Raw genomic sequence first — 27584 nt, 5'->3', positions numbered from 1 at the left:
TTCACTACTAGAAGAGGCTCGTATGAGTAGGGCACAGTGCAGCTGATGGACACACAGCTATTTTTGGAATGACCCACTTAGCAAGTGTCTGCTGGATGCCTGCAGCATGCAAGGCAAGCGAGCTAGCAATGAACAAAATTAGCAGACAGTCCTTCCTTTGGCACCCAAAGACTGCAGCAAGGAACACGGATAACAACTACACGATGTAGTGAGTCAAATGCAAGTTAGTGGTCAGGTCAAGGTAAGTGAGGGAACAGACCAATGAAAAGGCGCGATTTCAGATGGTGGTAAAAGCAGGTCTTTTAAAACGAGGCTACCAACTTACAGACCTGAAGGAGAAAGGAATAAGCCATGTTCTTCCCATCTTTCATGTCTCAAACTTGAAGGCAGAACATTCCTGGACCAAGGGGACAGCAAGGTCCAAAGGTGTATGGGGAGAAAAACCCGTTGTAAAGAATTAGCACATGACAGCGGATAGCTGGTGTAAAGTCAGAGAGCAGGAGGGCAGGCAAGCCTGGCTTGAAGACATCTTGTTCATCTTCTAGCTTCTTCAGATGACGGGAGACTGCTGGAGTCTGAGCAGAGGGAGTCATAATCTCTCCTCACTTTAAGGAGATATTTTTTCCTGGCCAACCAGAATGATACAACAAAATAGGATGCAGTCATGGGAGAATCGTGAGGCCTGTCTCGAGGCAGTGGTCATGACAGCAGAGGGGGAAAGAATGGCAGGACTTATACTAAGGCAGTGCCATACGCAGGACTAGAAAATTGGGATGCGGAGTCTCTCAAAGGTAGGAATAACAAGCCTGATGGGATCTCAGAGACAGCTCACTTTAAAAAATTACATTACCAGGCAGAGGTGGCAAGCGCCTTTAACCCCAGCACTCAGGAGGCAGAGGCTGGCAGATCTCTGTGAGTTTGAAGCCAGCCTGGTCTACAGAGCAAGTTCCAGGACAGCCAGGGCCACACGGAGAAGCCCTGTCTTGAAAAATCAAACAATATATAGATGTATGTTTGCATTAAAAGTTTTAGACTTAGTTTATATATATATGAGTGTTTTTCTGCAGGTATGTATGTGCATGTACCACGTGTGCGTCTAGTGCTCATAGAAGTCAGAAGAGGGTGTCAGAGTCCTTAGAACTAGGATTACAAATGGCTGTGAGCCACCAAGTAGATGCTAAGAACCAAACCCAAGTCCTCCCAAAAAAAGCAAGTGCTCTTAACCATTGTTCCAGCCCTCCAGCCTCAAATGATTACATTTTTACTTTGTGTGTATGTGTGTGGGTAGCATGCTAGTTATTATTACAGGAGATTCTAAGGAATGTATGTAATCAGGCTGTGTGCCTAGGATGTAAATAGGAGCATGGGGTCACAGTTTGCTGGTCTTAGCTATGTAAGGGCATGGGCACACCTGACAGATCCTCTGGGCTTCCTGAAAGCTCAAGCTTTCAGATCTGACTTCTACAAGACATCTCAGGTAGCACAACTCCATCGCCAGACAGGATACTCAGGGCCACTCACATTCCACCTGAACGGATCCCCTGACTTTTCTCTCCATTTCTGCCACAGGAGCAGGCCCATCTACACCGTCTGACTTTGCTCCTGCTAGACTTTCTGCCTAGAATCTCCAACCCTTACTTTTCCTTGCTGACTTCACTGTCCATCAGAGTTCATCTTGATTTTTCTGGAGTTTCATAACAGAAGTCAGGAGCGAGCTGTTCATGCAGCTGGAAAGTGATTAGAAGTTTAAAGGGTAATTCAGGCTAGAAAAGGACAGTCAAAAAACCAGATTCAGAGGAGGCAGAAGCCTGACGGTATATGGAGGGATTTAACTAAACAGCGCTCTTTTCAATAAACAGTGAATGGGTGTTCACTGTGTCCAGACGATCTGTCTCAGCCCTTGATGTTTTCCTCTCTGGCAGACTGCTAAGGATCAGAATCCCAAAGAGAAAATTCTGAGGGTCCTGGGTGCTTTGTATTCTCAAACAGTTGGTGTCCAAAGTTAGTTGCAAACTCACCTTTTCTCACCCCAGCTTGTGTTATCAACACCTTCCAACCAATGCCTATTTCTCCCTCACCTCCCACATTGCCAGACCCTGTCAAATTGTTGTGGCTTTTAACTCTGCATCTCCCTCCTCTATGACCATGCCTCCCTTCCTTCACACTTCCATCATTGTGGGAGGCCAGCTCCCACCTTTTAAAGGGTTCCTATGAGGAAGAGAGAGGAATAAGAAACTTTCAGATAGATAGCGGAGAGGAGACAGACAGAAACACAGGATAGCTTTGGGAGGACCTGGATCAAAATCCACTGGCCCCATCTGGCTCTTCAAAAGGGCTTTTTCTAACAATGCCAAGGGGCGAGGCAAAAAGACCTCCCCCTATCGAGATCAAAGCACACCGCACAGGCGAGTGTAGACCCTTCCAAACACCTGGTCACCACGCCAGTGGTCACATCATCCCCTTCTGCAGCCCTGCTGGGTAAAGCAAGCTGAGATTCTCAGACCTTGAGTAAGTTCTCACTAGGAAACCTCTGTGGGTCTTTCATTGCCCAGACAACACCCTGCTCCATCTCCATCTTGCCTCCAGCAACCAGAAGTTCATTTGAATCATTTCAGTCCTCTGATGGCATGCCCCAAACAACATGTCCACGGCCTTATGAATAAAGATTGACTTGGGAGTTGAGGAGACAGCTCAGAGGTTAAGAGCACTGCTGCACAAGAATAAGGACCTGGGTTTGAATCTCTAGCGTTCATGTGAAAGCCAGGCATTGTCATACAGGTCTGTAACCCCAGGGGGATGGAGAGAGGTAGACCCTAGGAGTTCACTGGCAAGCCAGTCTAGCAGAAACAGTGGGTTTCAATTTCATTGACACACCGTTCTCTAAGGCATAAGGCAGAGAGTGACCAAGCAGGAGAACCAATGTCTTCCTTTGACGACACCACCACCACCACACACACACACACACACAAAGAGAAGCTGGGAAGACAGCTTAATAAAGTCTTTGCCTGGGCTGGAGAGATGGCTCAGAGGTTAAGGGCACTCACTGGCTGTTCTTCCAGAGGTCTTGAGTTCAATTCCCAGCAACCACATGGTGGCTCACAACCATCTAGATGAGATCTGGTGCCTTCTTCTGGCCTGCAGGGATAAGTGCAGACCGAACACTGTATACATAATAAATAAATCTTTAAAATAATAAAGGAAGGAAGGAAAGAAAGAAAGAAAGAAAGAAAGGAAGGAAGGAAGGAAGGAAGGAAGGAAGGAAGAAAGAAAGAAAGAAGGAAAGAAAGAAAGAAAATCTCTGCCTTTCAAGCAGGAGGAGGAGTTCGATCCTCAGGGTTGGTTTGGACTAGCCTATTTAGCCTCCTTCCAACTAGAAATTTTTGGGTGTTTTTAAAGATTTATTTATTTATTATATTTAGGAGTGTTTGTCTGTACGTCCGTATGTTCACCATGTGCATGCCTCCAAGGTGCCGCACCTCGGAGATCAGAATGTAGCTTTGGATCTTCTGGAACTGGACTCAAAAACGGTTGTGCTGGGAACCAAATCCAGGTCCTCTGTAGGAGCAGTAAGTGCTCTTACTCGCTGAACCATCTCTCCAGCCCCACCCCCACCCCCAAGTAGAGCTTTATACTCTTGGCTTTTAAGTACCGAGTGGCTCTATTGCCTGTTATCCTTGCTTGGTGATATAGGGACCTATTCTGCGGAGACAAGACCACTGCAGGGCAGACTTGGGCCGGAATTAGGCACATCTGCCTGTGCGGTAATACCCCTGCCTCATCCAATCCCCATTATTCTCCCCCAACCTTCCAAAAACCCAAGCATTGACTTGCCCTGTCAGGCAGGTGCAACAATGTCTGTCACACATAATACTGGACATTGAACAAATGTTTACGTCCCGAACACCAGGACAACAGCAATCAGACGGGGCCCTGCCCACGTGGCTGTACACAGAGGCACGTAAGAAAGGAACCTCACTGTCAAGCACTGGAGGCTGCGGGGAGAATTGGGAACCCACAGGCAGGAGGTAGCATCACGCTTCCTCCTCTCTACTCCATGGACACTCAACCTCGGGCCACCTAAATCCAGAGTGAGATCCCGTAAGGCCAGGTGGAAGGCCCACGAACAGGCCCCGCCCACTGAGAAGTCCCGCCCCCAGGGAAAAAGCGAGCCAATGAGGGTGAGAACCCAGTTCCTGGGGGGCGGGACTAGTAACGGAAAGGGGCGGGGCGTCGTTGCCAGGAGTCCCTCCTTCCTCTCCCGCCGTGTGGGCTGTGGAGCTGAGCAGAGCGCGGGCCCGGCCAGAGGTGAGCGAGGCCTGCGCGCCCAGGGGCCTCTGGGGCTGGGTCCCGGCCGTCCTCACCGCCTCACGTGAAAACCTTCAACGCTGTCGCTCGCCCCTTGCTTCTGTCCCTCACGCCTCACCTGCCGCTGCTGACACCCCGCCTTTTACCGTATTTCCTACACCCCCAAACCCAGACGCTCTCCTTCGTAGCCTCACCCAAAGCCCAGTATCCCACCCTTCAGTCTCCTCCTCCCACACTCCAAGTACCTGCCCTCAGTCTCCGGTACCACAGCAAAACCCGGCTCCCCTGATCTCCTCACCCACACTTTTATCCCTCAGCTTCTTCAGCCCACACCGAAGATGCTTCCCCTCTTCGCACGTGTCTTTATTTCCCTCCCCTCGGCTTCCTCAGTTCCAACCCCAGATGGCTCCTTTGCTCAACCCTGTCCCTTATTTCCCCTCAGCTTCTTCACACCGCCCCCCAGATGCCACCCCTCATCTCACCCCACATCCTTACCTCGCTCCCCTCAGGCTCCTCATCCTACACCCCAGCCGCCTCTGTTCACTCATTTCAAGCCACACCCTTACCTCTCCTCAGCTTCTTCACCCCACAGCCCAGATGCCTCTTCTTGTCCCTTCGACTCCACACAGTACCAGGCTTTTTCTTTTGGGCCACCCACCACCTCCCAAATCATGACACGGTGACTTACTAGTTATGAATGCTCAGCCTAGCTTAGCCTCGTTTCTGGCTAGCTCTTTTAACTTCAATTAACCTGTTTCTCTTTATCTACCTTTTCCCTCTGGGTTTTTTACCTTTTCTTTCTGTATAGCTTACTTTCCTGTTGTCTTTATGTCTGGTTGGCTGGCAGTTCCCTCATTCTCTCCTCTTTTCTTCTCTCTCTCCCTCCTATTTATTCTCTCTACCCGCCAGCCCCACCTATCCCTCTCCTGCCTAGCTATTGGCCGTTCAGCTCTTTATTAGACCAGTCAGATGCCTTAGGCAGGCAAGGTGAAACAAATGCAGCTCATCTTTACATAATTAAACCAATGCAGCACAAACAAATGCAACACATCTTTACATCGTTAACAAATGCAGCATAAACAAATGTAATGCACCTTTACACAGTTAAAGTAATATTCCACAGCATACACAAATATAACACATCTTTACATAGTTAAATACTCTACAGCACCACACTCTTCTAATCCTCCCCCCCAGCGTCTCCAACCATACCCACATCCTTCTCTCTCCCCTCATCTCCTCACCCTACACTCTTACCTCTGTTCGGCTTCCTCAACCCACACCCTAGATGCCTCCCTTCATATCCTCATTCCACACTTTATCTCCCTTTATCAGCTTCTTCAACCCATATCCTTACCTGCTTCTCTCAGTCTCCTTGTCCCTCTAAGACTCTGGTCCAGTCTTCACACTCTGATTCATTCAGTTTCATTACTCTATATCCCAAAACCCCTGCCCTTCAGCTTCTCGTCCACAGTTAAAGACCCCCACTCCTCACTCTACTTGCCACAAACACTTCCCTTCAGCTTCTTCTCTTCACACCTGTGGTGGTTTGAATAAGAATGCCCCCCTATTTCCCCACCCCCACCTCCTGAGGCTCATGTATTTGAATGCTTGGTGGCCAGTGAGTGGAACTCTTTGGATGGATTAGAAGGATTAGGAGGTGCTATAGCCCTGTGGGAGTAGGTGTGGCCTAGGCTCGCTCTCTGCCAGGATGTTGCTCTCAGCTACTGCTCCAGAACCTGCCTGCATGCCACCATGCTCTATACTATAATGATAATGAACTAAACCTCTGGAACTGTAGGCAAGCCCCCAATAAAATGCTCTCTTCATAAGAGTTGCCTTGGTCATGGTGTCTCTTCACAACACTAGAACAGTGACTAAGAGAGAAGTTGGCACCAGAGAGTGGATGTTGCTGTAGCAGGCCTGGCCATGCTGCTTGTTGGTGGAATGTGAACTTGGGACTTAATATTAGAAAAGCAGTTGAAGGCTTTAAATGGGGCTTAATGGGCCATACTAGTAGAATTGTGGAAGACAGTGGTGCTGAGAACAACATAACAATGTAAATTATGATGGCCCAGCTCATCAAGTTTCAGAGGGTAAGAATATTAGTAAGTCACCTAGAGACAATTCTTGTGATATTTTGGCAAAGAATGTGGCTGCTTTTTGCTCTTGTCTGAAAAATGTCTGAGGCTAAATTGAACAGTTTTTGGATCAATGGCATTGACAGAGGAGCTTTCAAGACAGCCTAGTATTGACTGTTAGATGTGGTTATTAGTGATCGTTCTTATGTAGATCTATCTACAATGAAAAGGAACAAGCAGGGCAAGGAAAACTACAAAATGTACAGTTTGAGGAGAAAAGGAATACCAGGAAATGTTTTGTTGGAGCCAAGTCCAGTGCTCAAGGAGATAAGAAATTTAAAGAAAAGCCTGATGCTAAATGGAATAAGGAGAGTGTGACTTCGGGGCAAGCCCCCACTCAACTAAGCTTCCAACTTGTGAAAAAGAATTAAAGGAAACCTTAAATAGTAAAGGAAACTATCAACATCAGAAAGCTGAGGCAGGTCTCCAAGATGGCCGCGTGGGGAAGGAGGCGTCTGGGTCCGGGCGGCGGTAGCTCCCGAGAGAGGGTTAGCCTGTCAGCCACAGACTGCTACATAGTGCATGAGATCTACAGTGGGGAGAATGCCCAGGACCAGTTTGAGTATGAGCTGGAGCAGGCACTGGGAGCCCAGTACAAGTACATTGTGATAGAGCCAGCATTGGAGATGAGACAGCATGTTGGATCATGGTGGGCAACTGCCTGCACAAGACAGCTGTGTTGGCTGGCACTGCCTACCTCTTCACCCCATTGGCACTGCCCCTGGATTGCTCCCACTACATCTCCCTGCCCGCTGGTGTGCTGAGCCTGGCCTGCTATACCCTCTATGGGATCTCCTGACAGTTTGACCCATACTGCAAGTACCAGGTGGAGTGTGGTGCCTATAAACTGTCGCGCCTGCCTCTGCACACGCTCACCTGCTCCACACCAGTGGTGCTGGTTCGGAAGGACGGACCTGCACAGAAAGAGATTGCACAACACAATAGCACTGGCTGCCCTGATATACTGTGTAGGAAGATTTATGAGCTCTACGCCATATGACTGCAGGAGAGTGGGACGCGAGCAGAACCACAGGGCCCACAGGACTCAGATCCCTACAGCAACACCTTGGGTTTTCTCCATGAGACAACAGCACCTGGGAAAATGTTTGGTTTAATACTTATTATTTTTCAACAAAAATAACAGATCATGGGTATGCCAGGGGTTTATTCAGCTCATTACACTAAGGTGTCTATTTCCATAACCCAACTGTGGGTCCCAGGCTGTGGAAGTCTCACTGGACAATGGAATATGGATGGAGCCCATGCTACTTACTGAGGGGTGTGAACTTGCTGTGGGGAAGTTTTTTTTTTTTAAAGATTTATTTATTTATTATGTATACAGTATGTGTGCCTGCAGGCCAGAAGAGGGCACCAGATCTCATTACAGATGGTTGTGAGCCACCATGTGGTTGCTGGGAATTGAACTCAGGACCTCTGGAAGAGCAGTCAGTGCTCTTAACCTCTGAGCCATCTCTCCAGCCCCTGTGGGGAAGTCTTAAGTATATTGTTTAACTATACCATTCAGAAGCCAACCAGAAGCTATTGACCATTAAAATTATGAGACTTTCAACAAAAAAAAAAAACAAAAAAAGCTGAGGCAATTGTAATTGAATGAGGGGGCCATGTTCAGCCCCAGCAAGCAGCAGGACTTGGCAGCTTCGGCCACAGTTGTTCTGGCTTTAGAGTCAAGGATATCAAAAAGGGGTTGTGGACACTTCCTCTGCATCTAAGGGAAGTTAGTGAGGTTAGGCATGTGTCAGGAGAGCCCCTGCATGGAGGCTTGGAGAGGCCATTGTGTGAAACTGTGAAGGTGAAGCCTGGATTGTATTGGAGACCCCAAGATGTTGAAGATGCCAGAATTGTGAGAGACCTGCCAAGGAGAGCTGCAGTCCGGGTGAGGAACCAGCCCAAGAGAGAGAAGTGTGTTGCAGTCAACAAAGCTGAAGAGCACTTTGACATCAGACCATGGAAAACCAGAATTTAGAGTTTGCCCTGCTGGTTTTCATTCTTGGCTTTTGTCCAGTATTTCCTTGATGTGTTCACTTTCCTACCTTTTGGAATGGAATGTCTATTACCATTATGTATATGTGCCATTGTATGTTGGGAGTATGTGATCTGTTTTTGAGTTTTATTTTATGTGGGGCTTACAGTTAAGAGAATGCCATGAGTCTCAGAAGAGACTTTGAACTTTGGACTTTTAAACAGTGTTGAGACTGTGATAGACTATGGATGAGGACTTTTGAAGTTGAATTTTGAATGCATTTTTGTATTATGATATGGGTACAATCGATGGGGGCCAGGGAGTGGAATGTGGTGATTTAAATAAGAATGGACCCCATAGGCTTATATAGTTGAATGCCTGGACAACTATTTAGAATGCAATTAGAAATTCTACTGGTTTAGGAAAGTGGCGGTAAGTAGTGGATTCCCCTCCAGTTTCTATGGCTTTACTATCCACAGGTAATTGGCTAATTTTATAGTGCCAAGCATGAAGCCCCTCCTATTGAGTGGGCCTTAAGTCCAATTAGGTGGCTGTTGGTCACCCACAAGGACCATCATTGCATCTTTTGGAATATCTTGTTGTGCCAGTTATTATGAGTTTGTAGGCATTACAGCTAGATAGGACTAATGATTGCTTTTTTACCCTTGGCAGTTTGTATGACTCCTTCCAGTTCTATGAGAGTTAGTCCTCAGGGATGAGACTTCCAGGTCACATCCGAATTGGTTCTTCCAAGTCCAGTGTCCAAAGTGGGTGGTGTCATAAGCAAAAGGATCTTGCCTTCTTTTTCTGTAAGGTACTAAGGGCATCAGCTGCAGTCTATGCTGTTTTGGGGGTCTCTTGAATTGCCCTGACCAAAAACTCAAAAAGAAGTTACCTATGCCTGGCAAAGGGCTTTTTTTGTTTGTTTGTTTTTTGTTTTTCAAGACAGGGTTTCTCTGTATAACAGTCCTGGCTGTCCTGGAACTTGCTCCATAGACTAGACTGGCCTTGAACTCACAGAGATCCACCTGCCTCTGCCTCCCGAGTGCTGGGATGAAAGGTGTGCACCATCACTGCCCGGCATGGCAAAGGGCTTTCTAATAGATGATAGTCTATGGGGTTTTTTTTGGGGGGGGAAAGGAGTGTTGTCACCCCACTTGGTGTAACTTCAACTGAACTATATACATACATATACAATTACATATTAACATATATATACATTATATGTAATTTTAAGTAAACACAACTCCCTATAGCATTTCAAATATCCTAAGTGTTGTTTGTCTCTCTCCCTCTGTGTTCCCCCCTGCCCCCTCCCTAGGTAAGACTTCCCACCTGTTTTTCCCATTCCCTCCTTCATAGCAACTGTGTCCTACTATTCACCTCTCCTGCTCCCCCCATAGACTTTTTTTTTGTTTGTTTGTTTGTTTTTGGCTTTTTGAGACAGGGTTTTTCTGTGTAGCTTTGTGTCTTTCCTGGAACTCACTTTGTAGACCAGGCTAGCCTCGAACTCACAGAGATCTGCCTGCCTCTGCCTCCTGGGTGCTGGGATTAAAGGCGTGTGCCATCACCGCCCGGCCATTTTTTTTTTTTAAACAGCACCTTACTATGGAGCCTTTGCTGGCCTGTAACTCCCTGTGTAAGCCAGGATGGCCTTGAACTCATACAGATCCACCTGCCTCTTCTTCCTCAGTGCTGGGCTAAAGGTGTGTGCCACCACACCTAGCTACCATCTTTCCTTCATAATTTTCTGGTATCTGTAGCTATTCGGATCATATACTCACTGTGGTTAGAATAAGAATGGCCCCTATAGGTCATACGTTTGAATGTTTCGTCCCCAATTATTGAAACTGTCTGGGAAGAACTAGGGGATGTGGCCTTGTTGGAGGAGGTGTGTTACTGGGGTTGGGCTTTGAGGTTTCAAAAGTGCATTGCTGGCCCAGTATTACAGTCCGAAGTGCTAGCCTCCAGGACAGCACAGGGTTTGCAGGGAATCCATGGCATTGGCAAGGCTGGGACTTTTCTATCTGAGGGTTTTTACGGAATGAAAACACTCACACACATTCTCTTGATGGTTTCATTTCTTTATTCTCTCATCTTGTTCTCATCATGATGTTCTTTCATGTGGTTCTTTCTCATTGTTCCATCCTCTCAAGTCTTTTTACAGCTTATATATCTCAACAAAAACTTTTTCAGGCTATCACAGAGTCACACAAAGGCCACATTCTATAATTAAGTGAATGATTATAGAAACCATGCCTATGTAAACATTTTGAACTCCCTGCAATTAGAGAGTAACTGGTGAGTGCTGAATCTCCAGGCAAGGAGGCCATATATCCTCTAATTAAGGCCCAAGCCAGCCTTCCTGAGATAAACTGTTTTGTCTTTTAGCATCAGCTCAAGTCTGTACTTTCCAAGATACTATGGCATAACAACACTAAAATCTTAAAATGTACGTTTTGTCCTGTGTGTAGCTCCTGATTATCCAAGAACATCTGTAGCCCTCATTTGGGGCTACAGAGTCAAATCATTTCTTATATTCTTGACTAGTCAGAATATATTTTCACAAATTGAGGTCAGGAATGGGAATTAATCATTTGCCAGCTAGCAATAATTGGGCTATTTTGTATTTACGACCTAGCCAGACTGCTCAGTATGTCCTTGTGAGCTAAGATAGGGAATGTTTATCTAAAAACCCACTAGCAAGGCATCTGGTCTGATCTAAAGCTCTTTTGAAGCTTTATATCAGCTCGTGGTGCTCAGCCATAAAATTAAAGGAATTTGAGCCATTCTGGTTCCTAGTTTATCATTAATTTGAGCTGTGATCAGAAGCAGCTTCTAGGGGAATCTATGGGCCTTGACTATGTAGCAAAATCCTTGTATTCATTTTTATTCATCAAAATTATACAGCTTGAGGAGGAGTCATCTTTTTGACAATCCACAGATATAAATGCCCATTAGATAGAGATGTTTTCATGAGATAAATACACTACAATACAGGTAGTGGGGGACTCCCCACACCATATACATTGTAGCAGCAAGCATGCAGGGACACAACAGAAGCAAAATACATTCTGGAGTCTGTATTCTCCCAAGCCTTGCCTAAGCGACACATACCCATCAGAGTTTTTCTTCTGGTGGGCTGACACCTGAACTTCAATTGCCACCTGCTGTTCTTCTGACAGGGCTACCAGCTACCACAAGCCCAGTCTCTCTTCTCTACCTGCTGCCTGCTAATATATATGTAATGCTCTTAGCTCCTGCTCCAGTGCCATGTGTATCTGTTTCCTGCCATGAAGGTCTTGGACTCTACTACCCTTGGGAAACATGAGCCCCAAGTTAAATGCTTTCTTTTATAAGAGTTGCCTTGATCATGGTGTCTCTTCACAGCAATAGAACATTAAAGACACTCATATCTGAAGATTCAAATCTAGCATCCACAAATAAGAGAAAATGTGGTCTTTCTGAGTCTGGATCATCTCACTCAGTATAATCTTTTCTAGTTCCATCCATTTATCTGCAGATAAATTTTTATATATTTATCAGCTGAATAGTGTTCCATTGTGTATATGTAGCACATTTTCATTATCCATTCACCAATTGAAGGATATTTAGGGTGTTTCCTAGATCCTAGATAGTGTAAATGGAATGGCACTGAATGTAACTAAGCAGGTATCCTATGTAGTAGGATGTCAAAAACTTTGGGCAATATGTAGCTCAGGCTCCCTTAAAGCGCATGATGATCCTCTTGCCTGTGCCTCTCAAGTGCTGAGATTATAGCATATACCACCAAGCCCCATTCTCTTAAGTAATTCTTATAAATATCATATCAGACTTACAGTGACACTTGTGTTCTCTTAAATGTCCCAAACTGTACAGAAACTTTGGCTAAAAATTACAATCTGTAATCAATTACACATCTTAAAGTAGAATAGTAAAATTGATCTATTACTCTAATACATAATTCTCTTATATCAAAATCCAAATTGATGAATATTCATAATTATTGTTTTTATCCTTGTAAACATTTCCATCTTAATGTCCTATTTTCTCAGGGTTGTAAATTGCTCACACACAGTGGTGGTTTGAAAGAAAAATGGCCCCAAAGGGAGTGGCACTATTAGGAGGTGTGGCTTTGTTGGAGTAGGTGTGGCCTTGTTGGAGGAAGTATGTCACTGTGGAGATGGGCTTTGAGGTGTCATATATGCTCAAGCCACACCCAGTGTCTCAGACCACTTCCTATTGCCTATGAGTCAAGATGTAAGAACTCTCAGCTCCTTCTCTAGCACCATGTCTGCCTGCATGCTGCCTTGTGTCCTGCCGTGATGATAATGGACTAAATCTCTGAACTGTAAGCAAGCTACTACACTTAAATGTTTTCCTTTATAAAGAGATGCCATCATTATGGTGTCTTTTCACAGCAATAGAAAACCCTAACTAAGACACATGCTAACAAAACACATTATCCTATACAATTTTGGGGGATTCCTTCTCTTGTACTTTTTAGAGCTTCCTTTTCAGTTCAGTAAAATTCCTCATGATGGGAGAATAATGGTTAGAATGCACTGGACTTCCAGAACATGACTGCCCTACTCTTCTACTTCTCAGGTTATTTATCTTTAGTATCTGGATGGTTCCTTCACATTATTTCCCCAGTCTTTGGTGCTAGGCCTCTTCGCCATCTGCACCGTCTCCCTTAGTAATCTACTCTTTGTCTTTAAATATCATCTCTATGTGGATAGCATTCACAGAATTCACTTATCTAGCTTCCTGCTCAGTGCCCCCATTTAGATGCATAGTAAGCATAATAAACTTGTGTTTGTGATGGTTAGTTTTAATTGTTGACACACTCTAGAATCACCTGGGAAGAATCTCAATGACGGAGTGTCAGTGTTCTGTGTTACAAGGGACAATCAAAAAGAGTGGGTCACTCCAAGACGCAATTCAAGCTCTCTGGCAGCAGGGAGGAACAGTTTTGAAGAACAGCCATGCAAATGCGTATTTATTGATGGATACACAAAAGTTGTTTTTTGGATAAATCAGGTTCCTCATACCAAAGCCCCTAATCTAATCTATATGTTTTGTGAAGGAAAACATCACATCCCTGCAACTTTAGTCTTTATTGTGTACTGTTTGCAGTACCCAATAATGCAAGACGCTCCAGGTTACCATAAAATCAGGCTGAGCCAAGTCGTTCTTGTCTACTCATGGATGGTTTTTTCCCTGCCTGCTGTAAAGCCTGCAGGGAAATCACCACAGATAAGTCTGCTGTTTGCCTGACAGATAGGATAACCTTATATTCTATCTTTCTTTTATCTTACCTAGCCCAGAGTCTTATAGATAAATAGATGAGGATCAAATATGCTCAAATGAATTAATGTGAAGAGAACTAAAAGTCAGAAAATCTGGAGTGGTTTAATTATATTTTAGTATTCTAAATAATGTTTTTTTTATTAAGTGCTTATTATGATAGTTTCTATATTGACCAATATATGTTTAATCCTTACAAAAACCCTACTCCACTTTATATAGCTACGATTACCAATTGCCTATTATAATTTACAGCACAATATTGATGCAAAGATAAGTCCTCATATATGGAAGTATCAAGATTTGAACCCAGAAAGTTCAAATCCAGAGTTTTCATGTGGTCTTTCTAGAACACCGCCTCCAGTGCCTAGTAGAATCCTTCTGGAATGTTATGCGGATAGTCTGAAATTTTCTGAATCATTCCATATTTTAGAATTAAGCTAACTGTGGGCTAGAGTTTAAGTTCAGTTGGTAGAGTGCTTGTCTAGCATGTACAAAGGCCTGGGTTCTATCCCTACCATGACATAAAGCCAGGTGGTGCATACCTATAATCCCAGCACTCAGGAGGTAGAAACAAGAGGGTCAGGTTTCTTAAGGTCATCTTAGGCTATATATCAAATTTGAAGCCAGTCTGGGATATATGAAAACCTGTCTCAAAATTTAAAAATAAAAGTAATCTAACCTAGGCTCCATGGCTGTATATCTATATTATATTAATAATATTTTGTGTTTGCTTGGGTATCTGTCCCATTTTGTTTTTTCATATGGCCTATGACTCTCTTATCACATTAGAGATTTCTTTTAGTTTCAGGGAATATATTTTCTTAACACATCATCACAAAGCTTGCATTTTTATTGATTCTTAATATATTTTTGTGAAAATAAATTCACTCTCACATCACCATAATAGCAAAGATTTCCCCCCATGACCAGTAAAGATATCTTCTGCTGTAATCATCTCAGTTCTCAGCTTTGTTGAAGAGATATTAGCATGGTGTATTAGTTTGCTTTCTCTGTTGCTGTGATCAAACACTGACAAAAAACAGCTTGTGGAGGAAAAGGTTTATTTCATCTTACAAATTACAGTCCATAACCAAGGGAAGCCAGAGCAGGAGTTTAAGCAGAAACCTGGAGGCAAGAGCTGAGGCAGAGACCATGAACGAATGCTGCTTACTGGCTTGCTTAACTATCTTTTCTATATAGCTCAGGGTCACCTGCTTAGGGGTGTGTAGGCAGGGTTTTCTGTCCCGTCAGCCAACTCCCAAGTAACCACACGGAGACTTCTCATTGATTATAAATACTCGGCTGATAGCTTAGGCTTGTAACTAGCTCTTATAAGTTAAATTAACCCATATTTCTTATCTACACTCTACCACATGGCAGTACCTTTCTTCAGCACAGCATGTTCATCTCCTGCTTCCTCTGCATCTGGCTGGCAACTCCTCATGACTCTGCCCTTCTTCCCAGCATCCTCTCAGTCTAGCTCTCCCACCTAATTTCTTCCTGCCTAGCTATTGGCCAGTTGGCTCTTTATTAAACCAATGAGAGTAATACATATTCATAGTGTGCAAAAGGGATATTCCACAGCAGGAGTGTCACCACCCACAGTGGACTAGGCCCTCCTATATAAATTAACAATTACAAAATGCCCCAGTGGGGGTTGGAGAAATGGCTCAGCAGTTAAGAGCACTTGATGTCCTTGTACATGAACTTGATGTCCTTGCACAGTTCCCACCAGCCTCATGGTGGCTAACAACTATTCATAATGCCAATTACAGGGTATTCAGTGCACTCTTCTGGACTCCATGGGCACCTGCACTCTTGGGCACATACCCCCCCCACACACACACACACTTTAAAAATAATAAAAATAAATCTTTGGGACTGGAGAGATGGCTCAACAGTTAAGAGCACTTGGATTCAATATCCAGGATCCACAAAGCAGCTTATAATAGACTAACTCCAGTTCTAGGGGATCTGATGCCCTCTTCTGGCCTTCTTAGGTGCTGCATACACAAGGTGCGCAGATGTACAGGCAGGCGAAACACCCATACATATAAAAAATAAAAAATAGATGAAACTTTAAAAATAATATTAAATTAAAATCATCTATCAATCTTTAAAAAAGAAAGAAAGAAAGAAAATTTCCCACAGGCATGCCCACAGAACAATCCCATTGAGGCAATTCCTCAGTTGAGATTCCATCTTCCCAGATGTGTCAAGTTGACAACTGAAGCTAACTATGACACATAACAAGGATCAAAGAAAGAAAAGAACAATTAACATGTGAAATAGTCTATGTGGACCCTTCCCACACATTTTCAACTAACCTTCACAGTACATCTGGGGCATAAGTGGTGGTGTCCAACTTTGGCAGACAGGGACATAGGCATTCAAGGATTGCTCATCTGTGAGCTACATGTGGGGTGGAAACTAAAATGCTAATATGTCCCATGCAGCCTCTTTTTGTTCACTGCCTAGATGGCTGATTCTGATCCTGGGGAAAGAAACTATGATAACATGCTGAAAATGCTGTCCGACTTGAATAAGGACCTGGAAAAGCTATTGGAAGAGATGGAAAAAATCTCAGGTAGGATGTCTTCCCAAACAAGATTCCTTCCCCTTCTTTCCAATGGCTTCATTGTACCCTGACCTTATCAACCTATATCAAGTGCTTTCTCTGACAAGGGCTTCCCTAACATCCTTCCAACTTTTATAGCTTGTAACTCTTGCAACACCAAATTTGACAGTTACAATGATTGACTCTGAATTACTTTGATTATCTTTCGTGTGATTACATCTAACTTCTACCATTGGACTGTTTCCTTCTTGAGGGTAGAAATAGAAGCATGTAATTGGCATAGCACTAGGTACTAACTCAGATGCGCACCAAAAGGCAAGCGTGGGTCATTATTGCACTAGTGAACAGAAGTTGAACAATCTGTGAATCGTTTAAATAGAAAGGTTTGGAATGATCATGATAAGACTAGTACACTACTGAAAATGGCAGCCACAGCACTGGAATAAAGCATCAACAGGATGGGTCTATTTCTTCATTCTTGGGAAGGAATATTGTATTATTTTATTCAACATGTTTCCGTGAAGCAGTAATAGCAACAACATTATAATTTCATATGTTCTTAATTCAAAATATGTATAATTCTAGAGGCAGGTGGATTTCTGAGTTCTAGGCCAGCCTCGTCTACAAAGTGAGTTCAAGGACAACCTGGGCTACACAGAGAAATCCTGTCTCAAAATAAAATAAAAGACTAAAAAAAATACATATAGCCAGGCAGTGGTGGCACATGCTCTTAATGCCAGCACTCAGAAGGCAGAGGCAGGTGGATCACAATGACTTTGAGCCAGCCTGGTCTACAGAGCCAGTTCTAGGACAGCCAGGGCTACATAGAGAAACCTGTCTCGAAAAGCAAAAAAAACAAAACACAAAAACTCTTATAATCTGTGAGCCAAAATTTTGCTGCAGAAAACGATGGGGGAAAAAGTTTTACAGGACATATATACTTTCCTCAAATGAAACCAAATTTGGAGCTAGCAAGATGGCTGAGTGTGTAAAGGCACTTGTCACTGACCCTGACAACCTCAGTTCAACCCCTAGAGCCCTCACAGTTGGAGAGAGTTGACTCTTACAAGCTGTCGACCTCTGACCTCCACACATGCACTATGGCATGTGAGCACGTACACACCAACACACACACAATTTTAGGTAAATTATTCATTGCAGATTGTAAACATTTCTGCTTAAAAATGTTTGCATATATAGATATGTGAAAATTTTAAATACATTTTAGTTATCCTTTACTAAGATGTATGTAATTAATTTTCCACTGCAAAATATAACTCCTTCAAACAGAGTAGTGTCACACACCTGTAATACCAGCACTCAGGTGGGACCATGGCAGCAGGTAGGCATAGCACTGGAGCAATAGCTAAGAACTTGCAACTTGAGAAACAGCCACAAGACAGAAAGAGCTAACTGGGAATGGCATGGGCTTTTGAAACCTCAAAGCCCATCCCCAGTGCCATAACCTCCAGCAAGACCACACCTCCTAATCCTTCCCAAACAGGTCTGCCAACAGGGGACTAAGGATTCAAATATATGAGCCTGTTGAATGGGGCCATTCTCAGTCAAACCACCACATCCATTATTTTAAGATTTTGTGTTACTCATGAAGTTCTGTGTGTGTGTCTGTAAATGTTTGTGTAGATATGTATACACATGTGTATGCATACATGTAGAGACCAGAGATCAATGGCATGTGTCCTCTAGGATCACTCTCCACCTTATTTTTTGATACAGACTATAAATGGAGGCAGAGTTTTCTGTCCTGACTGCCAGTCCCAAATAATCACACAAAAGCTTATATTAATTACAAAATGCTCGTCTGTTAGCTCAGGCTTATTATTAGCAAGCTCTTACATTTAAATTAGCTCATTTCTATTCATCTATGTATTGCCACGTGGCCGTGGCTTTACCGGTTCTGTCGCATCTAGCTTCTTGGCCTGGCTTGTCTCTCTCCCTTGACTCCTCCCTTCTTCTACCCCTCCTTAGTTTGGTTTTTCCGCCCAAACTTATCCTGCCTGGCTACAGGCCAAGCAGCTTCCTTATTAACCAGTGAGAGTAATACATATCCACAGCATACAGAAGGGTCATCCCACAGCAACAGACTCTCTTTAAACCTGAAGTGTGTTGATCCAGCTTGGTCAGCTGACCGTTAAGCCCTAGGGATCCTCCTGCCTCCACATCCCCAGAGCTAGGATTACAGGCAAGCATCTCCATGCCCCGTGTTTTACATGAATACTGAGGATCCAATGTGGCTCCTTATACTTATTTACACAGGAAGCACTTTCCCTAAACCATCTTCCCAGGCCTCAGCCCCCTTGGAAGAGGGGAGAGGGCCTCACTGTGTAGCCTAGGCTGGCCTGGAACTCACTATGTAGATTAGGCTGGCCTCCAACTCACAGAGATCTTCATGCCTTTGCTTCCCAAGTGCTGGTATTAAAGGCATGTGTCACCACACCAGGCCACCATGAAGTTCTTATATAAGATAGCTTAGCTACATTGTTATATGTCAGGTTTTAAAAGAGTAGATGTCACACAGCTGTTGATGATGTTGTTGTTATCATCACCATCATTACCTTTCAGGAAGTTCACTCTCCTCAGACCTTTTTCATATTTTCTGACTCCGGGCTTTCCTCCTGTGTTTGATCTTCTGGGCAGTAACAGATTCATTTACTTAATATTCTGTTTGGATTTGTGTTAAACCTGAACATTATGGTATTCGTTAGATTGTTGTTTTCCGGGGCTGGGGGTTGAACCCAACTTCATATGTGAAGTAAATGCTATGTTCCAAGCTCCTTCAAACTCACACATTATTGTGGGACAACGATGTTTTGTTTGTTTGGGTTTGTTGGAGAAGTCTCACTCTTTAGCTCAGGCTGACCTGGAGCTTGCTGTGTAGCTCAAGCTGGATTCTTAATTCCTAGTAATCCTCTTGCTTCAGCCTACCATGTACTGGGATTCCACCACACCTGGCTGGAAAAATGATATTTTTTTTTTTTTTTGGTTTTTTCGAGACAGGGTTTCTCTGTGTAGCTTTGCGCCTTTCCTGGAACTCGCTTTGTAGACCAGGCTGGCCTCGAACTCACAGAGATCCGCCTGGCTCTGCCTCCCGAGTGCTGGGATTAAAGGCGTGCGCCACCACCGCCCGGCGAAAAATGATATTTTTTTCTAAGTTTTTCAAGACAATGTATTCTTATTCGAGAGGGGTGACGCTAAAGTTATTCAAGTATTCATCAAGGTCTCAGTTTTGTAGTATTTTCTAGATTTTTGTCTTTTTCATTTTTTATTTTTTTTGTTTTTTGTTTGTTTGTTTGTTTGTTTGAGACAGGATTTCTCTACATAACTTTGGTTGTCCTGGGAGTCACTGTGTAGAACAGCCTGGCCTCAAACTCACAAAGATCTGCCTGCTTCTTCCTCCCGAGGTCTAGTATCAAAGGCCTGGCTTCTACATATTTTTCTATGCATGTACTTCTGTGGTTTTGTTAGAAATATCCTATTAGAAATGGATATTTGGGGGCTGGAGAGATGGCTCAGTGGTTAAGAGCACTGCCTGCTCTTCCAGAGGAGCTGGGTTCAATTCCCAGCACCCACATAGCAGCTCACAACTGCCTGTGACTCCATTTCCAGGGGATCCGACACCCTTACAGACATACAAGCAGGCAAAAATAAAATAAAAAATAAAAATAAATAAATAAAAAAAAGAAGAAATGGATATTTTGCCACTTGATTTGCTAACTAATACTAGACCCCAGGAAGGTTGCAGGGGTCTGCTGTTTAGTACCCTTGTGTGTTATTGGTGGTGATAATAACAGCTTGTGTTTATTATAGACCACACTGATGTCTTCCATGCTCTAAATACGTTATCTCATCTACTTCTTTTAACAACGTTAGGGGGGATATATACCATTATCATCCCCATTTCCACATGAGGCACCTCAGTGATAGAACGTGATCACCATGTGTGCAATGCCCTGGGTTTATCCCCAGTACCAGCTCTACCTCTTTTCACCCCAAGACAAAAGAAAAAAATGTAGCCAAACCCTAATAAACAGCTCATTAGGTACATTTTTTGCCTCCTAAATTATTCTTGTGATGTTGCTTAATCATCTGCCCCTACCTAACAAAGCTCCCCGCTCCTTCAGTTTTCAGTAAGATTTTCCTCACCTCTCTAAGTTTTTATTGTCGATTCTGGAATCAGTGCACTTAAGGAACTCTAAACTTTTGCTAGTTCTCTCTTCAAAATCATCATATCTTTCCTACTCACTGTCCTTTTCCAAAACTACCCCCAATGGTTTAGGGTTTTGCTCTGGAAGCATCATATTCTTGACACCCAAATCAGTATCTGCTTTTTATTGCTGCATAACCAATCCAAGAGGCTAGACACCAAAGGCATTTATTGTGGCCCAACTTTAGGGGGTAATAAATCTGAACTCAGCAGAGCTGGCTGGTTCTGGCTATGTTTCTCTTGAGACCACAGTCACAGTATCAACCATGGCTTCAGTCTCTGAACACTTGACTAAGTACTGGAAAATCCGTGCTCAGATAGCTGTTGGCAGGAGATTTTGTTTCCCTCTCTTTCTCTTCCTTTTCTTTCCTTCCTTTCTTCTGATGGTGGTGGTGCTAGAGCCTTGGAAATAGTAGGCAACTAGTCGTGTGTGTCAGCTTCTCTGTGTGACCTCTCCATAGGGCTGGTCTTAACTTTGCCTGCCACTTCTCTGTGACAGCATCTACTGTTTACTTCCTTCCCAGCATGTGTCACAATCTCTTATGCCTCGTATGCTGATTCTCTCTCTTCTCCCACCACAACTTACCATGGACTCTTCAGGAACACATCTGTGTCCGCTTTATCCCCTGTATATAGTGCCAGCGCTGCATCCGCAAATGGCCGCCGGAGGCAATCAGTAAATAGTAAATGACAGATTCTGAAGTGGAATGTGATGACACACTCCTGTAATCCTAGTACCTGGGAGGTAGAGGCAAGAGGAACAGGAGTTCAAGGTCATCCTCAGCTACATAGCAAGATTGAGGCCAGCCTGAACTACATGAGACGCTACCTTTACAAAGCAAAATAGGATGGATGTATTTCTGGAGAATCTTCTGGTTAGTTCTTCCTATTCTATATATTCTAAAATATTTCCCTTGGATCTGAAGACAAAGGGCTATGCAAATAACAGAGTGCCTTGCTGTCTGGGTGATTTCTCCTTCCTAACAGTGCTTTGAGCCATACTGCCAGCTAACCTTATCAGTGATTCTAACTAACTACAGGCATGAAGGGGCCTCCTTGTATTTAAAATACAGATGTTGTCAAAGTTATTGGAAACTGCAGAATGTTGTTGGGTTTTTGTTTGTTTGTTTGTTTGTTTTGCTCTTTGCCTCTTACTCTTTGGAGGGCCTGCCACCCAGCTCCCAGATAAATCACACACAGAGGCTTATTCTTTCTTATGAATGCCAGGCCATAGCTTGGCTTATTTCTACCCAGCTTTTCTTAACTTAAATTATCCCATCCAGGGCTGGACGGTGGTGGCGCACGCCTTTAATCCCAGCACTTGGGAGGCAGAGGCAGTTGGATCTCTGGGAGTTCAAGGCCAGCCTGGTCTACAGAGTGAGATCCAAGACAGGCACCAAAACTACACAGAGAAACCCTGTCTCAAAAAAAAAAAAAATTATCGGCTGGAGAGATGGCTCAGAGGTTAAGAGCATTGGCTGCTCTTCCAGAGGTCCTGAGTTCAATTCCCAGCACCCACATGGTGGCTCACAACCATCTATAATGAGATCTGGTGCCCTCTTCTGGCCTGCAGGCATACATGCAGACAGAACATGGTATACATAATAAATAAATAAATCTTAAAAAAAAATTATCCCATCCATCTGTTGCCTCTGGGCTTTTCTTTCTCTATTTCTGTATACCTTTTTTTTTTTTTCCTTCTTGCTCCATGACTTGCTATGTAGCTGGGTAGCTGACCCCTGATGTCCTCCTCCTTTTCTTGCGTCTTGATCCTCTCTCCCAAAATTTCTCCTCCTATTTATTCTCTCTGCCTGCCAGCTCTGCCTATCCTTTCTCCTGCCTTGCTATTGGCCATTCAGCTCTTTATAGACTAATCAGATGTTTTAGACAGGCAAAGTAACACAGCTTCACAGAGTTAAACAAATGCAACATAAAAGAATACAAAACATCTTTGCATCATTAAACAAATGTTCCACAGCATAACAAATGTAAGACATCTTTAACTAATATTCTACAGCAGCAGAATACTCTTTTCATTAACTTTCATTGTAAATATATTTATCTCATGTGGATGGGTGTTTTGCCTGTCTACATGTATGTCCTGCACTGTTTGCAATATTCAGAGAGGCCAGAAAAGAGCATCAGAAACTGGGACTGGAGTTATAGACAGCTGTGAATGGTCATGTAGGTGCTGGGAATCAAACCCATGTCCTCTGGAAAAGCAATACCCTTAACCACTGAACTATCTCTTGAGCCCCCAAATACTCTTCGCAAAGGAACCTCCTTGGGAATTTATCTCTTAGGATAGATTTCTTATTTCAATTTGTTTGTTTCTGTTGACTTTTTTTTTTATTCTGGAAGTTTTTATTCTTCCCATGTTGGGAATCAAACCAAGGCTTTGTGCATGCTATGGAGGGTGTGTGTGGTGGTTTGAATGAGAATGTCCCCCATGGGCTCATAAGTTTGAATACTTGGTCCCTGGTTAATGGAAGTGTTTGGGAAGGATTTGGAGGTGTGGCCTTGTTGGCCCAGTCAACATGCCAGGCCCAGTCTCACTCTCTCTCTCTGCCTACAACTTGTGGATAAGATGTGAGCTCTCAGCTACTTCTCCATCACCATGCCTGCCTGCCACACTCCCATCCATGATGGTCATGGACTCACCCTCTGACACTGTAAGCCAGCCCTCAATTAAATGCTTCCTTAAAAGCTGCTTTGGTCATAGTATCTTCTCGGAGCAATGGAGGTAACTAAGACAGAGAGCTCCAGAACAGAGGTGTTTTCAAGAGTGTAACTAGAGTTTTCCTGCCTTGTCCACAGTCAGGACAAATCTCTCTCACCTGCCAGTCCCACAGCCGCTCAGACCCAACCAAGTAAACACAGAGACTTATATTGGTTACAAACTGTATGGCCATGGCAGGCTTCTTGCTAACTGTTCTTATAGCTTAAATCAATCCATTTCTATAAATCTATACCTTGCCACGTGGCTTGTGGCTTACTGGCATCTTCACATGCTGTTTCTCATCGTGGTGGCTGGCAGTGTCTCTCTGACTCAGCCTTCCACTTCCCAGCTTTATTCTCCTCCTTGTCCCACCTATACTTCCTGCCTGGCCACTGGCCAATCAGTGATTTATTTATTGACCAATCAGCAACACACTTGACATACAGACCATCCCACAGCACTTCCCCAGTTCTGGAGAGCTCCAGAACAGAAGTGTTTTCAAGAGTGTATTTGTCTCTCTTTTATGGGCACTGGGCCTTATAAAAGAAGTTTTTTCTTTCACTGTTTTGGTCTAGGAAGCTCAGAGGAGTTCAAATTCTGGGTGCTGTGGCTACTGTATGAGATTCATTTCTTTGAGCTACTTTTATCCCCTGATGTTATCATCTTTCCTATCTTAAGCCTTTGCCCTGAGTACCTAAATTATTTGTTTTATAGTAAAAGTTTCTAATTTTAAGCAGTTCTCCTCATCTAGGTATACAGTTTCATTGCTTACAATTCTACATTCCACAAAATATTGAGTATGAACACAATCCAGCCAAGTTCTTGACACTTATGACAAGGGTCACTTATTCTTCCCAATAACGTATTCCCCGTTTCTATCTGAGTGCTCATCAGAATGGCTTTAGCATCCTGTCCAGGGTTACATACATTCTCTATGAAGACAGTTTCTCTTCAAATTCCTCTTTTCTTCCTGAACCAGAATCACTTTCAAAACTCCCTTCATGGCAGTGCTGTATCATGTACTTCTATATGCTTCAAAACTCTAGCCATTGGGCTGGAGAGATGGCTCAGCGGTTAAGAGCACTGGCTGCTCTTCCAGAAGACCTGGGTTCAATTCTCAGCACCCACATGGCAGCTCACAACTGTCTGTAACTCCAGCTCCAGGAGGTCTGGCATCCTCACACAGATAGACATGCAGGCAAAACACTAATGCACATTAAAAATTATTAAACAAAAAAACCCAAAACACCTCTAGCCACCTCTCTCCACCACCAAAGCTGCTCCCATACTTTCAGGTGTTTGTTATAGAAACATTCTCCTTGTTGGTACCAATTTCTGACCAATCATCCGGGGATACTGTAACAAATGGCCACAAACAAGGTAGCTTTAAAAATAAACATTTATTTCTCACGGTTGGTCCTCGAGTCTGGGAAATCCAAGGTCAAGGTGCCAGCGAGTTATCTGGTGAGAAGTCTTGTCCATGTTTGTGTGGTCATCCACCTTCTCACTGTGTCCTCACACGGCCAACTGCAAGTGCTGTGGCCCTCTTATAAAGACACCAAGCCCATGAGCCATGAGGGCTCTACCATTCCAGAGGCCTATCACCAATACCATTAACGAGGGACCATATTTCAGTACATAAATGTAGAGGGATGCATACATTCAGTCCATAACCTGTGCTAAGTGGTTCATGTAGCATATGTTTGGTTCTCACTGGCAGCTAATAGATAGTCTCTATTTTGTGAATGAGGAGACTGAGTTAGCAAATTTGCTCCCTTGTTTAAGGTCACATAGCTAGCAGGCAGAGAGATCCAGATCCATATGTCATCTGCTGCCAGGCGTTTGGAAAGGGTGATCTGCAGACCCTTGGTGCCAGAATGATCCACAGCCTGCTAGACAAAAACTGCATTGTGGAATGGGCCAGGGGTCTACATTGTAAGAAGTGTCCCAAGTGCCACTTCTAATTTAAAAATTAAAACTCCCTATGCTAGTAATAGAATCGTAGGACCTGTTGAGCCCCTGTAAGTACTTTTTCCATAACTAAACATATGCTTCTCTCCACTACTTCGAGTCTGTGGTGATGTTGCTTGCATATATGTACACATGCACACCTAGCACTAACCATCTTCCTATAATCGCATTGGTAATGTCCTTGAAGATACCGTTTCCCAGAGTATCCACTACTCTTTACCGCAGTGGAGGAATTTCAGGAGCAGATGTCTGCTGCGCTCAGCTGGGCAGAGGGGCAGACCAGGTTCTGTGCAGTTCTAGAGGGAAGAGCTGCACCGGAAGTGGCTGCTGCAGAATGGGTTCTGCGCACACTTCCACTGAGTCTGCACAAGAGCGCTCAGCTAAGAGGCCCAGCTGTCCTCCAGTTGTTCTGAGAAAGAGCAGAGATGCTTCTCTGTGTGGTGGGGAGTGCCAGGGATGCCTAACAGGGAAGCAACCTGACCTTCCCAGGAGAAGGCCTGTCCTGTGCCTTCAAGGTGTCAGGGACAGGTAGAAAGTTGCCTCAGGTCACTGAGCATGAGAAAAGACATCATTTGGGTCTTGGGGGTCTAGAAATGGTTGGATTACTTTGAGCATGTAAGCTTGGGTAAAAAGTATGACTTCCTAAGAGTTACCACGCAAACCATTAGCTAAGAACTACATACAGGTAAGGGTCCAGTTTTGCTCTTATTTTCCTCCCATTCCATATCAGACCAGCCTCTAGCTTGTTGCTGTCATAGGCTGAAGTACTGAGAAGTTAAGACTTTTAGAATATTAGGAGGTGCCATTGTTGCTATTGTAGAAAGTTTTTAAGGGAGTTTATAGCAACCTATAAGCTTTCTCTTCTTGGGATACTCGGTGTCCCCCAGGGTCTGGCCCCTAAAGCTGAGTACATGCCCCCCAGAGCTTCAACACCTGTCACCTGACTGGGCCTGTTTGGTTGTTGTAGTGCAGGCAACCTGGATGGCCTACGATATGGTGGTCATGCGTACCAACCCCACACTAGCAGAGTCCATGCGCCGGCTGGAGGATGCCTTCCTCAACTGCAAAGAGGAGATGGAGAAGAACTGGCAAGAGCTACTCACCGAGACCAAACGCAAGCAGTGAGCCACCACTGTCACCAGCCTGAGTGCAGAAGCCAGGGGCGTGGGTCAGGAGGCCCAGATGTGTAGCTGTGTGCGCAGTACTTGTTTCTCAATAAACTTATTTTCAAGCAAAACCAAGGACCCCTTTCTGTCTTGCACTATGATTGACACAACTTCACATCAGACTCTGTGAGCAAAACATGACAAGTGTGTGAGGAGGATGCTTCCAGTGGGCCAAACACCTATTGGTGTCAGCTGTTCTAAGTGTCGAACAAAAGGAGGGGAAATGGGGCTGGTGGGATTGCAGACACAGGCACCCCCACTCAAGACTGCGTGCAGTCCCCAGGACTACACAGAGGGATGAGGAGAAAAGCAATTCCACAGAGCTAGCTGTCCTCTGACCTCTTCACCTGCACCACGACACACGCATTTCCCTCACAATAACAGGAAATCATTTCTTTTGAAAATATTTATTATTTTATGTGGATGGGTGTTTGGACTGCATGGATGTTTGTGTACCATGTGTATTCAGTGCCCACAAAGACCAGAAGAGGGTGTCAGATCCCCAGGAATGGGGTTACAGACAGTTGTGAGCCACTATGTGGATTCTAGGACTCAAACCTGGGCCCTCTGGAAGAGTAACCAGTGCTCTTGACCACTGAGTCATCTCTCCAGCCCCAAATTTCCTTTTTTTTTTTAATGCAGAAAATGGCCCAGTTGGGACCAACCAGGTTGCAGGCCAGGACAAGCAGCAGAACTCAGATTTCTCTCCCTGCCTAAAGTGGACTTCAGTGGGTGAAGAAGAAAGCATGTCATTTCAAATGTGGTTTGCCCCAGGCACCAGGCCAGATGGCCACTGGAATCCTGTTGCCATGGATCTCCTGAATGACAGGTGTCCAGAGGAGTATTCAGTGCCTCTCCTGGTTCACACAGGTAACAACAGGTATTACTAGAGTAAAATGAAGGGCTCATCTAGAGGAGAGCTTGAAAGAAGCAGTGTGGGGGTCTAGAGAGTTGGAGAGAGGCTCACAACGTGTCAAATGGTCCTGATCCAATCTGGGCTGGGACTGTGGGCAGAAGAGTGATTGTCCAATCAAGGTATAAGACATTCAGGTGCCATTCAGACCCAGACACTTCCTCTTTTTTTTTTCTTTCTTTTTTTTTTTTTTGTTTGTTTGTTTTGTTTTGTTTTTCGAGACAGGGTTTCTCTGTGTAGCTTTGGCTGTCCTGGAACTCACTCTGTAGACC

The 27584-nt window shown here is 44.2% G+C and overlaps 1 protein-coding gene and 1 pseudogene across 1 annotated transcript; both read left to right on the top strand.

The window, feature by feature from the left end:
- The first annotated feature begins 109 nt into the window (after nucleotides 1-109).
- Nucleotides 110-26420, top strand: Syce3 (synaptonemal complex central element protein 3). The gene is made up of 3 exons (XM_052747499.1): nucleotides 110-241; nucleotides 16219-16327; nucleotides 26201-26420. Exons 1-3 carry the CDS (start codon nucleotides 218-220, stop codon nucleotides 26356-26358), a joined length of 291 nt encoding a protein of 96 aa, XP_052603459.1. The 5' UTR covers nucleotides 110-217; the 3' UTR covers nucleotides 26359-26420.
- Nucleotides 6878-7599, top strand: LOC128116318 (transmembrane protein 11, mitochondrial-like; annotated as a pseudogene).
- Nucleotides 26421-27584: the final 1164 nt, after the last annotated feature.

This window comes from Peromyscus californicus, unplaced genomic scaffold (assembly GCF_007827085.1).
Source record: "Peromyscus californicus insignis strain IS unplaced genomic scaffold, ASM782708v3 Scaffold_20__1_contigs__length_68692818, whole genome shotgun sequence".
Classification (NCBI taxonomy): Eukaryota; Metazoa; Chordata; class Mammalia; order Rodentia; family Cricetidae; genus Peromyscus; species Peromyscus californicus.
The sequence above is the reverse complement of the archived record's forward strand: the minus strand, read 5'-3'. Positions and strand labels throughout refer to the sequence as shown.